Below are 13,411 nucleotides of genomic sequence, written 5' to 3'. Positions count from 1 at the left end.
ATTAAACAACATTAATTACATGTTAGTTTTATAATTTTATATGTTTGTTTGTAAATTAAATAATTAAATTTTCATAATTAAATATTCACATATGGGTTCCAGGCTCGATATTTGGAGCCTAGTAGTAGGGATGAGCATTCGGTATTTCGATTCGGTATTTAAGAATTTTGATTCGGTATTCAGTTTATCAATTGTGTATACCAAATACCGTACCAAAGTATTTTGGTACGGTTCGGTACGGTTTCGATTTAATATTCACTAAATAAGCAACATTAACGAGTGACAATTCTCATATGTTCAATGCCCTGTTGTCTAACTGTTCATCCAAGAAATACATATACAATGAAATTGAAGAAGAAAATAATGAAATTGAACTAACAGAATAACGAAATGCTGCTGACAACGAAATGTTGTTGTCTGCTGTCTAGCAGAACAGCGAAATGCCTTAAGCCCTTAATGGCTTACTCCACCATACAAAAAAATGTGACAGTAGCATTGTAAAAAGGTTTAAAAAAAGAGTCAATCTTTAGCAGTTCTAGGAAAAATTATGGAAGAAACTAGAAACATACCTTTGAATTTTGATTCTTTAAAGTCACTTGCAACAACATCGATCTCTTTCTGAATTTGTGAAACTATCGCAACAGCAGCCGATCTCTTTCTGTATTTGGTCTTCGTTTGCCCGGAATTTGTGAAACTATCGGAATGCTAATGCTAAACCCTAAATCGGAATGACTTTCTGAGGAGTGGGGAGTGAGTACTGAGTGAGTGAGTTCGTCTGTTCGTTACTGCTAGTGCCTAATGCAGTAATGTTAATGCCCTACTTTAGTTTAGACCCTAATTGAGTAGAGAGTGGGCTTGGGGCTTGGGCAGTTGGGCTGGGGTGCTGGAGTGGGCAGTAGGCTAGGAAATATATTAAAAGATTTTGGGCTAGGGCGCTGGCAGAGGTCCAACTTAAAAAAAAAGTCTTTAGAAATTCGGTAATTTGGTATACTGAAATTTCAAGATCTTAATACCGAAGACCGTACCGAAATTCCAAAAATATAATACCGAATTAGACCAAAATACCGAAAAAACCTAAATTGAAATACTGAATTAATTCGGTCCAGTTCGGAATTCGATTTTTTGGATTTTATGGCCACCCCTACCCAGTAGCCCCAATTTATCCTGATTTCTTCTATGTGTTAGTTTTATTATTTTACATGTTAGTTTGTAAATTAAATAAATATTTTTTGTAAATAAATATTCACATATGGGTTCCAGGCTCCATATTTGGAGCCCAGCAACACCAATTTATCCTGAATTCTTCTATGTGTTAGTTATATTATAATTATATATGTTAGTTTGCAAATTAAATAATTAATTTTTATAATTAAATATTCACAAATGGGTCCCAAACTCGATATATGGAGCCTAGTAGCACCAATTTATCCTGAATTCTTCTATTTGTTAGTTTTATTTTTTTACATGTTAGTTTTATATGTTTGTTTGTAAATTAAATAATTCATATATTGGTTTCAGGCTCGATATTTGCGGCCGAGTAGCACCAAATATATGTTGACTACAATTGGACAGAGTTTGTGTTTGATCTATCAGTTATTTTGACATATTTTTGAGTATAAGAGATACTTAAACTACAGGGAAACTACGCTAAAAGACACTACATTTTACTACGCTAAAAGGTACTACATTATACTACGCTAAAGGGTACTACATTTTACTACGCTAAAAGGCATTATATTTTACTACCCTAAAAGGCACTATATTACTAGTCTTTAAGCCAATAAATAATTTAAACCAAATAAAACACAACAAATATATTGTAATCACAAAAATACATATAAAACAGTAATAGCAATTTATTAATATTTTTATTAACAAATAATAATGATTTCACAATTTCTACATATCTTTTTACAACGTTAATATCTTAGTCCGAATAAAAATAACATATCAATTTAATCGCAAAAAAAAAAAAATACAAAACAACATACAACACATTCAAAACAACTAATATGCATTATTTATACAAGTTTGGATATAAACTAAATCGGGATACCTCGTTTTATATTTTTCGAAAAGTTGAAGATTTGAAAATTTGACTCTGAAACAAGCAATCCATAACAATAAAATGTTTGGCTAGGATATGGGACCAACTTGAATTAGTTTTTGTGGGACGGGTGGGGTCCACTTGAATTTTTTATCGAGTTAATGGGGGGGACCGCTGTTCGTTTTTTTAAAAATGGAGGAGAATAGGTTCTGTCCAGAAACGTGGGGTAAAGGGAAGGGAACGATACTTATATAGGTAAAATGCGGTTTAATACAACATTTTATATAAAACGCAGTATTGAAACGCGCTATATATAAAAGTCGCATCGGCTTTCAGGTAAAGCGCGGTATCAAACAGAGGCGGATCCAGGATTTGATGACTACGGGTGCCATTATTTTTAATACAAACCTACCACTAGCGAAGGAGATTGAATTAGGGTATACATTCTGCCGGTTCAACCCATTTTGAATTAATTCTGTTCGATTCTATCCGATCCATTATGAAATATTTCAATCAGTTTACTAGATTTTTAGTGCTTAAATAAATATGTGATCACCAAAACAACTGTCCAATTCGATCTAATTCTCTAAATGCAAATTCTATTTATTATGATTAAAAAACATAAATAAAATTTAAGTTAGCAAATACATTTAATCAACCTACATATAGCTGGATAGTATTACGTTTATTGATGCCATCACTGTAAAAAAAATCAAGAAAATATAACATTAGATGATTAAAAAATAATTAAAATCACATTCAAATAAAATATGAAGATCTAGAATGAGAAAAAGGAAACAACTATATAATTCTAAATAAATAAGAATAATGAGGTTGTACAAAGTGAGTGAAAATACAAAAATGAAGAAAATAAAAGGAATTAAAAAGAGGAGCAACTACAAAAATGAAGAAAATAGAAAAAATTAAAAAAGATGAGCAAAAATAGAAGGAATTAAAAAGAGGAGCAACTACAAAAGTGAAGAAAATAGAAAAAATTAAAAAAGATGAGCAACTGGGACCACAGGAGAAATAAGCACCAGCTTGGAACCAGGTGAGATTCAAACTTGGGCTTTTCGAGTGGATATTTGGCAACTCAACCATGACACCCACAGTCATTTTGTTACCTTTGGGTGCCACTCAGAACCTATATCATATTTTCCTGTAAAATACCAATACATATATAGAATTTTACCCGAGTGTCCGGGTGTCGTACCACCCTAAGGTCTCTGCATAGATCCGCCCCTAGTATCAAAACGCGTTTTATATAAAACGCGGTAACAAACCGCGCTTTACCTTAACGTCCCAAACGGCCGTTAAAGTATAGAATGGTAACTTTTTCTTTTTTTACACCTAAAAAAATATTTTGAGTCCAAAAGAACCACGTCTCGGTTCCGGACTCTTTTAGTTCCTATATCTATTTTAGTAATAGTACGTGCATTGATTGCTTTGAAACATTTCTTTACTCTTTCAGTTAGGTCGAGCATTTTTGGACAAGATACAGAAGTCGAGCAATTATTATACCCAGTAGTACAAGATATAAAAGTCAAGCAATTATGACCAGTTATTGACTAACAATACAAGAATATGTGCATATAAATTACTATATCTTTTGAAAATCTATATATTATATATTACTAATACAATATCCTTACAAAATATCATTCATCTTTTTTACCATTTAAGATAACTTTTACACTAGACAAAATAATTATTAAATTATCTATATACTATATTAAAAGCACGAAACCTCTTAAAAAAATATCGTTCACATTTTTTTACCCTTGGTAAGTGTATTTTACTTTGGATAAAATTGTAATTATAAACTCTAAAAAAAATTCCTATGGAATAAAACTAAAAATAGCCGTTTATTTCTGTTTTAGTTGCATACTGCCTTTTATTTATTTAGGATTAGGATTCACTTTAAGTTTAGAATTCTTTTACCAATAAATATTTACTTACGTCTCTTCTTTGTTTAGGTTTAGGATTTACTTTAGATTTAGGATCCTTCAAAATTTCCTTATGCTACAGATCTTTTTCGTTTTAATTATTGTATGTAGTTTTATTTTCGTTTTAATTGTTGTAGGTATCTTACAATTGATCATTGGAAGAAGCTCTTAAAATTTTATGGGTTTGGATACGGCAGTAACGTCTCTAGAGGCAAGATTTATTTATATTTGTGATAAACCTTTTAATATTTAGTGTGTTTTTTAAGTTAAGTAATAATAACGGCTCATATATTCTTGACATACTATTACAAATTGAAAAGTTGTTAGATTTGTATTTTATTTTTACAATTTTTCATATATGATTATTAATTTAATGACTTATTTACAGATTTTGTACAAGTTATTTAGACTTTGGATCATTGCATTCCGTAACAAATAAAATAATTAGGCATTCTAACTCATAATATAAATTCAAGATCTTATTACTTCAAGATTATTTTTCCTTATATTTTATAATTAAAATTGCTAATTGGTGTATCAGCTCAAGTTGCTCAGTATATCAAATTCGAAACACGTAACTTGAGTATAATCGGGTGGACCAACTAAATTTTAAAAGAAAAACATTACAAGATATAGGTGGTAGTATCATAAATAGAGAACGTAGAGGAGATAAAGTTGGCTAGATAAAGTAATACTTTCATCTTTTATTAGAGGTTTAATATGCAATGTCAAAATATGGTTGCTACTAGGTAGGTTTAATATTTTGATAACACAATCTTTCTATCAACCGACATATGATACCGATTTGGGATGGATCCAAAGTAAGTTGTGCGAAGAACAACTAGGAAGATATAAAGGATAAAAATTTCAAGAGACAAATATTTCAGTTGTTGTTAATCTATCATAGTAGTAATAATTATCATGAATTATATGTTCTTTATTCAAGTTCCATAACAAGGAACATAGTTTGTTAAATTGATTTGAATAGTATTTGTACTAAGTTGGCTGGACTTGATAACCAAAATGTCCTAGACGACATAACTATGGTCTGTAATATTCCTAAACAATGCATATTTTAATATACGTAATTTCTTTTTTCTGCTAAAAATAGAGCCATATAAAGATGAACGACCTTCTTTCGACACCATCCCCTATAATATTTTGATATAATGAAATAAGTACCGGAAGAAACTACAAAAATACAAGACTGGATTCAATTAAACCCCTAAATATAATTTATATTGAAAAAATTACCTTCATTGTCAGTTGACCCAACATATCAATAAAATTAGGCCCATATTTTAGGTCCTTACCCGATTTAACCCAGATTGTACATATATTGTAAAATAGTTTTCATCGGTTAGCCCAAAGCACTTAAAAGTTTTTTTCTTTCTTTTTTTTTTCATTCCCAATTCTCTCCCACCACGTCTCTTTTTTTTCTCTCTAACCCAAACAGATCCCATCATCCTCTCTTACCCTAGCCTTCATTATTCCTCCTCCCCTTACCCTCTACATAATTCTAGCTTAGGCTCCTCCTCCGTCGTCTAAACTCGCCAAGTCTGATGGTGGCAAGCAGAAGAAGAATTGAAGATTTTGAAAGAAAAATGAAAACCCACGCAGATCTGAAATCTTTAGCTCTCCAACTTGATTTGCGCTGAGAAATAACCATTAATTTTGGAAGAATTTGAAGTTTGAAATTCGGATCAGGATTGTTAGGAGTTTGAAGTCTCGGATAAAAATGGATGTATCTTGTCTGGGTATTAAATTCGGAATCGTTCGCATAAAGTTGTAATACATGCTGCAACAACTCCAAGTTGGAACAAAAAATCATAACCATGTAGCAGTTTGTATCGACATTGTATAATAATGTATAATTATGTATATAAATGTATAAATACCTCTTATACAGTATTATACATGTTTATACAAGTTGCTATATTGTTTACAGTTAGTGTAGTGTTGGGCACAATGTATTTTCTACTGAAAATATTGTATAACTAGTGTTCATATACAGTTATATGGTATTGTATACTTATGTATAAATGTGTATATTTATGTATAATGCTATATAATTATATATTTTTTAGTTTATAAGATCTTTCTTCTGTTAAATATGTTTGTACTAGGGTTTGTTTGAAACTGGCTGATTTAGGTAACTTAGATGCCTTGCAAGGTACAGACGGTATCGTGTAATATGTTGAATGCTTAGTTATTAATATTATGTCTCTTTCTTTCAAAAAAAAAAAATCTAGATACAGTGTCATTACATAAGAGGCCTCCATGGAAGTTTGATATTTTCTTTTCTTCTTTTTCTTTATGTGAAATATGAAAAGTTTTTATATGTGCTGGAGGGATTCTACAATTGTTTTAATCAAGTTTTGATTTTTCTTTTATCTTGTTGAATTGCTTCAGTAATTGCACATAAAATTTTACTTTTAATTTAAATCTTGATTAACAATTTTGATATGTGAAAACCCAAATGATTTACCATTTAAAAGAGTAATAGAAGATTGGAATATTTCATTAAAAAATCATGTTTTGCCATAAGAAAAAGAGAAAATAGGAGAAAATATTTATTTTAATACATAATTTGCTGGTATTTAAGCTGGGGAAGAAAAAGAAACAAAGACATAGACAAAAATTTTGAGGGGGAATGCGGGGGATGTGGGGGGAGGGAAGGAAGGGAAAAGTTGTAACCTTGAGAGAGTGAAAAAAATCTTGTTATACCATGTGAATGATATCATATTGCTAGAAAAAGAACTGATTGTTAATATTTATTGGGCAATCCGATGAAGATATTGTTTTAGGCTAAGCGGTTGAAATGTATTTTGCTCAATTGTACTTTTATGAAATTATCTCATTTATATTTACCTTTTTTTTTTAAAAGCTTGCAATTTTGTCTTAATTTTTATTGTTTTATAATACAGACACATATTTTGAATATTACTTACATATTTTAAAAAGTTTATTCTTATTGACACAAAATACATGCGTAATGCGCGTACCAAGAAATCAGTATTCTTAATATTTAAGAATATTAAACCATGTAAATTTTATGTATTAAGTATTTCTTTATTTAAATTAAATCTGATTATTTAATTATTTTGTATAAATTTCTTCCTTATTTAATTATGCAACATAAGCAATTTTGCACACAAAAAAAAAAAAAGAAGAAGAAGAAGAAGAAGAAGAAGTATTCTGAAACTAAATGGCGTGGCTCTCAATCTTGTCATGGTGAAGAACAGGATATCAATCAAATAGCAACAAATAAGACACTGTTTAATTGTAAACGAAATTTTCTTTTTGTAGATGCTTGAGACGCTTTTAACGTAGGTAAAAATTGCACGGGATGCCTATTTGGTCGCCCCCATTTAACATATACCTACTTTTTAATTTTTTTTAACCTGTATCTATTTTTTAAACAACTTTAGGCCTCTTTCTCATCCTCCTTCTCTTCCTTCGTTTTCTACTTCTCACGATTTTCCACTCAACTGCCGCTCACCTCCAAGCTTTCAGGCATTTTGTGAACAGAGTAAGAAACAGGCAGATTCTTTCATTGTTTTCTGCTCTAGCTGCATGTTAAACTGCTGATGCATCATTTTTGCACTTCGTCTCCTTTGTTTCTAGTTAGGTGGATGCATTTTTTGCCTAGGCAATGAATTAGCACAAGATACTCGTAAATTTATATCACAGTACATATGTGTTTGTTTTCAATTACAAAATAATCGCGCCGAAGTTCAGCAAATATAAACAAAAACTTCAACTCATAAAATGTTGAAGTTCCGCAAATACAAAATAAACTTCAGCTCCTAGAATGCTGAAATTCAACAAATACTAAACAAACTTTCAATTTTATTGAACTGAAGTTTGCCATTGCACTATGAACTGAAGTTTGCGTGACTGCCTTTACTACTTCAGGCCCGTATGTCTGAAGTTATCCGAAAAGTGGGTACGCTTGCAATTTTTTTTACAAAGCGAATATAAGTTAAAATTAAGATGATCCAAAAACTGGGTATAGATGCAAATCCCCTAAAATAGTCTTGACTCTTGATCCATGACATTGAGATTTAAACTTCAACAATAAATAGGAATTTTTTATATCCTAAGTGCAGCACATTTAAACTTCTCTGTAATTCATAAATTATTTCCTATAATAACAATATCGTATTAATAAAATTTATTTTTTGAGGGCCATGAAGAACATTGAATTATTGTATGATATTTGAGTACAAATCAACATATTATTATTTTATATCTAAGCTACTAAAATAACTGCACAACTCAAAATTTGATAAAGCATTAGAGCACTTCTGTTTGGCATAATTTTTTCTTTATTAAGTTGGTTAAATAGGATTAATAGTAGTACGCTATTCTTTTCTAAAATTTTATAACTCAATCACATAATTTATTAATAATTGCTTGGTATTTAAAATTTTATAATTGATAATATAGAATACTAAGCACAATTCTTTCTATTTTCCACCAAGTATTCCATAGTCCTACTTTGGGAGTAATACCTGTTGGGCCAAACTTCTAAAATCAGTTTATTTTGAGAAGTGCTTTTTTCAGAAGTACTTTTCAAAAAAATGCTTTTGGTGAGAAACAGTTTGTATTTGGTTAATTAATTTGAAAATATTTTTGAGCATTAATTAGTGTTTGACCAAGTTTTTGTAAACTGGTTCTAAGTGTATTTTTATCAAAAGTGTTTTTCAGAAAAGTGCTTTTGGAGAAAAACTATTTTTTTCTGCTTCTCCTCAAAAACACTTTTTTTCTTCTAAAAGCTTGGCCAAATACCTCAATTTTTGGCCAAAAGCACCTTTACCTAAAAAAAGAAAAATACTTTGGCCCAAAAAAAACTTGGACAAACAAGCTATTATTATATTTTTAGAGTTGGAACTAAAACCTCCTTTCTCGTCTGCTGCCTCGGAATTAGTTTTCTAAATATGTTATCTTGCTACTAGTTGTTATCAGTACCTCTTTCATATTATCTGTTGCTATCTTCGATTTAATTTTTTAATTATTGTCTTGCTATTACTTACTATCAGGACTTCTTTCACCTTCTTTACCCGATGGTCTATCGGAAAGAGTATATGTGACCTTGCAGGGTAGTAGTAAGGTTGATACATTCTATGTTGCCCAAATCCCACTTGTGTGACCACACTCATTTGTTGTTGTTGTGAACTAAAACCTCCAACTAATGATGGAGGTTGTAGTTTAGTAAAAAATGTCGGTTCTATTTATATGGCTTTTATATTTTGGCAAAAATATTTTAAAAAGGGCTGCTATAAATTCCACCATAGAATAGAATAGCATATAACCTAAGCGCTCTTACCCGGTCTTCCTCCGCCTCCGCTTCCTCTCTCACTCGCCGTCGGCCCACTTCATCTCTCCATTTACGTCTCCGGCAAGGAGAAATGTCATCATCAATTATAGGTCGCTGTCATTTCGTAGCAGATAGCATTGAAGCTGCCGGAACAAAGAGGTATGTCGCTGGAGGCAAATTCGTCAATCCTATTAGAATTGATTTTTCGGAAGAAAGAATATCGTATTTAAGAAGACAATACGATACAATTGATAACAACCATCCAAACAAGCTGTTAATATAGCAAACTGATGGGATGATTCTTTTAGAGAGCAAAAATAGAATCTTTTTCATTTAATTTTTGTGCTTTATCGTCCTTTTGTGAAGTCAAGTTCATTTGATTCTGCCGATGAAAGTCAAGTGCATTTGATTCTGCCGATGATGGTCAAGTTCTTAGCTTACTACAGTCAGAAAATTGATTAGTTGAGGGGTAAAATACGTACTGCTAAATGATTATTGTTTCCGTTTGTGAGCAGGAGGACTACAAGATGGAGGTCCCCGAGAGCAGCAGTAATTCCAAGTTTTCATCTCCCAATGCGCAGTAATGAAGTTAAAAATAGGTAATGTGCAATTTTAGTTTCTTACGGACTTCTATAGAGTTGATTCGGGGTTATGTAATCTTGGCATAAAAGAAGTTTTTCCTTTTCCTTCTATTTCCTTCAGTAATCTTATTATTCCGAGTTGATTTGGTAAATGGCATCTAATTAGGTGTTGCTCGACTGGTTGAAGTGCACTCTAATTCAACCGGTCTGTGCATATTGGATTCATGCCACTTTTGGTGCTGCTTTTTTGTGTATGCTAGATAGCCTTAACGTTGCAACTAGATACTTAAGCTAGTGCTTGATTCTTTCTTTCTTTTGCTTCAATGGGCTTACAATTTCTTTTGGAAAACATAAATGTATCTGATTATTGACATATAAATGCAATTAACATATGATTATTGCCAGAGTTGTAAATGGCAAAAATGGTATGAAAAGCAACAGGCTGCAGGGGGTTTAAAAGCAAAGGACAGTTAATTCTATTTGAAGAAAGTGTTTAGGTGAGATGGTAGGAAAACAAATGTAATATATTCACAATTTATACCTTACAAAAGAAAAGTATGTTAACCATGATAGCAAGACACGGTTGACTTAATAGTATAGTTGACAGTAGTAAAACGTATTATTATGGAAGAAGGGATTAGGATAGAAGGCAGTAAGGCACTGGTGGTGGCTTGAGCATAGTTTTATTGTTGCTCTCAATGTGTGTGTGTGTGTGTGTGTGTGAGTGAGTGAGATTTGATGAATGGTTCTTGTGATTGGTATGTTATTCCTAGCCTTGTAGTGAGGTCACCTCTGGATTTCTTGTAATGGTTCTGTTATCTAGTACTGTTTTATGCTTAGGTATTGGCATATTGCTGTGTTTGAGAAAAATGGGTCACTCACTGTCTTCTTATTCTTATTACTACCTATTAGCAGCAATAGATGATACATGCATGGGAAATGGGTAAACTTGTAATGTTTGTTGAAATGATCAGCTATTAATTGAATATGAGCATCAAATACTTTGTAAGAGATACATGAAGACGCAATGTTTACATGAATTCAGTTAACCTTCTCTTATGCAGGACGTTCGCCGATGACATAAAAGCACTTCGATTGATCACTGCAATCAAAACCCCATATCTACCGGATGGCAGATTCGATCTTGAGGCTTATGACACGTTAGTAAATTTGCAAATCGAAAATGGCGCTGAGGGTGTGATAGTTGGTGGCACTACAGGTGAAGGTCAATTGATGAGCTGGGATGAACACATCATGCTCATTGGTCACACAGTCAATTGTTTTGGGGGGTCAATCAAAGTCATCGGGAACACTGGAAGCAACTCCACAAGGGAAGCAATACATGCAACTGAACAGGGATTTGCTGTAGGTATGCATGCAGCTCTTCATATTAATCCCTACTACGGCAAGACCTCCTTAGAGGGTTTGATTTCTCACTTTGAAAGCGTGCTCCCTATGGGCCCTACTATCATTTATAATGTGCCATCACGAACTGGTCAAGACATCCCCCCACGTGTAATTCAGACAATGGCAAAGAGCCCTAACCTTGCTGGTGTCAAAGAATGTGTTGGAAATGATAGGGTGGAGCAGTATACAAGTAATGGGATTGTCGTTTGGAGTGGCAATGATGACGAATGCCATGTTTCAAGGTGGGATTATGGTGCTACAGGAGTTATTTCTGTTACCAGCAACTTGGTTCCTGGTCTGATGCGAGAACTGATGTTTGGAGGGAAGAACCTTGCTTTGAACTCAAAGTTGATGCCTTTGGTGGAATGGCTGTTTCATGAGCCAAACCCCATTGCTCTAAATACAGCTTTAGCTCAACTTGGGGTTGTGAGGCCAGTCTTTCGCCTTCCATATGTTCCACTTACGAAGGCAAAGAGAGAGGAGTTCGTGAAAATTGTTAAGGATATTGGACGAGAGAACTTTATAGGGGAGAGAGATGTCCAAGTTTTGGATGACAATGATTTCATTTTGGTGGGTCGGTATTAGCTTTTCCCATGTAGTGTTGAGAAGTAGGTTTTTGTTGTTAGCTGCTTTGCTTGAAATTTCTTGACATGAAGGTATCTTTCTTTTTATGTTGTATTTCACCATGCATTGACAGCTTCAATACTTTTTTTTCAGCTTTCTCTTGGGAGGCGTGTATATTATAGCTACTAGCTTATGGACTAGATCTTGTCTTCTGTTATCTGTATCCTTATGAATCTTCTCCTGCCTCAGGCGTGTTTAGGTGTATTGGTCATTTTTCTGTCCAAAATACTCTAGCTTTTTCCCAAGCAGTGTTGCAGATCTTAGAAATCAAGGCTCAAATTCAAATTCTAGTGGAAGTAAAAAGTTATTAGATAATTTTTTTCCATCTGCCTAAACTTTATTAGTCGCAGAGAGATAATAAATATTTGGTGAAATAACCATCATTTTCATTTTTATCTCCACTCACTCATATTATGGCCATACTTATTCCATTATCTATACCACCTTCAATTCACAAAAGTTCACGTCTCAACAATATTAACTTGTTTTCATCTCCACCAGTGCCAAAGCCGACATCTTATTTTTCGTTCCCTTACGCAACTCAAAAAGCTTCATCATTTGTAGATTTTGAAAATTTCTAAAACTTTCAGCTGTCTTTTGCGGGACTTGTTCACAAAGGTTAAAGATGATTCAACAAAGCTACAAAGGTTGATTTAATAGTAGGTGGGAAAGTTTATGGGTGGTTTTTTTTGGTCAAAGTAGTATTAAATTTTATTGGGGTTTAAAGTTAATGATGGGTAGTAACTCTGATGTATTGGGCATTAAAGCATTTTGATGAATTCCAGCATGTCTTTGCATCTGGACTATGCCACATAGTCCAATATTTTTGTCACGACCAAAACCGATGGGCCGCGACGGGCACCCGGTACCTTACTCGATACCTTACTCAACCGAGTACCAACGTAACATATCTTTCATATCATTCTATCATAGGTAAATGAACCGGAGTAAAGTATGAGGGAATATAAACTTATACATATAAAGTACGGGCCTATAAGACCAAAATAGCCACTCATGTACTGAACATGAGCCGACAAGTCCATACAATCTTTTACGTACATGATATCTGTCTACAAGCCTCTAAGAATACATAATTTTCATAAAGGTCGGAACAGAGTCCCGCCATACCAAACAATACACGTCTAAATCATACTAATCAATCAAGCAACTCCGAAGCAAATAGAGCGCACCAACATCTTCCGCTGAGCTGATAGCCTACTTGGAGGGCTCTCGACCTATCTATCGGGACCTGCGGGCATGAGACGCAACGTCCCCAGGCAAAAGGGACGTCAGTACAAATAATGTACCGAGTATGTAAGGCATATAAATAACTATATAACAGACATGGAGAACATATAGAATAAATGACTCCACCTGTAAGTCTGGATAACTTTGTAAATCATGATATAATTATAGTGTCGTGCATATGCGTATGAATGGCATGTCGTGCATAGGTACATGTTTCATAACATCATCAGCCTCT

General features: G+C 33.0%; 1 protein-coding gene across 1 annotated transcript; it reads left to right on the top strand.

The window, feature by feature from the left end:
* The first annotated feature begins 9,259 nt into the window (after positions 1-9,259).
* On the top strand, positions 9,260-12,068 carry LOC104221748 (4-hydroxy-tetrahydrodipicolinate synthase, chloroplastic). The gene is made up of 3 exons (XM_009772873.2): positions 9,260-9,475; positions 9,832-9,915; positions 10,962-12,068. The coding sequence occupies exons 1-3, from the start codon at positions 9,408-9,410 to the stop codon at positions 11,887-11,889; spliced, it is 1,080 nt and encodes a 359-aa protein (XP_009771175.1). The 5' UTR covers positions 9,260-9,407; the 3' UTR covers positions 11,890-12,068.
* The last annotated feature ends 1,343 nt before the right edge of the window (positions 12,069-13,411 follow it).

The sequence above is a fragment of the Nicotiana sylvestris genome, chromosome 5 (genome assembly GCF_000393655.2).
Source record: "Nicotiana sylvestris chromosome 5, ASM39365v2, whole genome shotgun sequence".
Taxonomy (NCBI): Eukaryota; Viridiplantae; Streptophyta; class Magnoliopsida; order Solanales; family Solanaceae; genus Nicotiana; species Nicotiana sylvestris.
The sequence above is the reverse complement of the archived record's forward strand: the minus strand, read 5'-3'. Positions and strand labels throughout refer to the sequence as shown.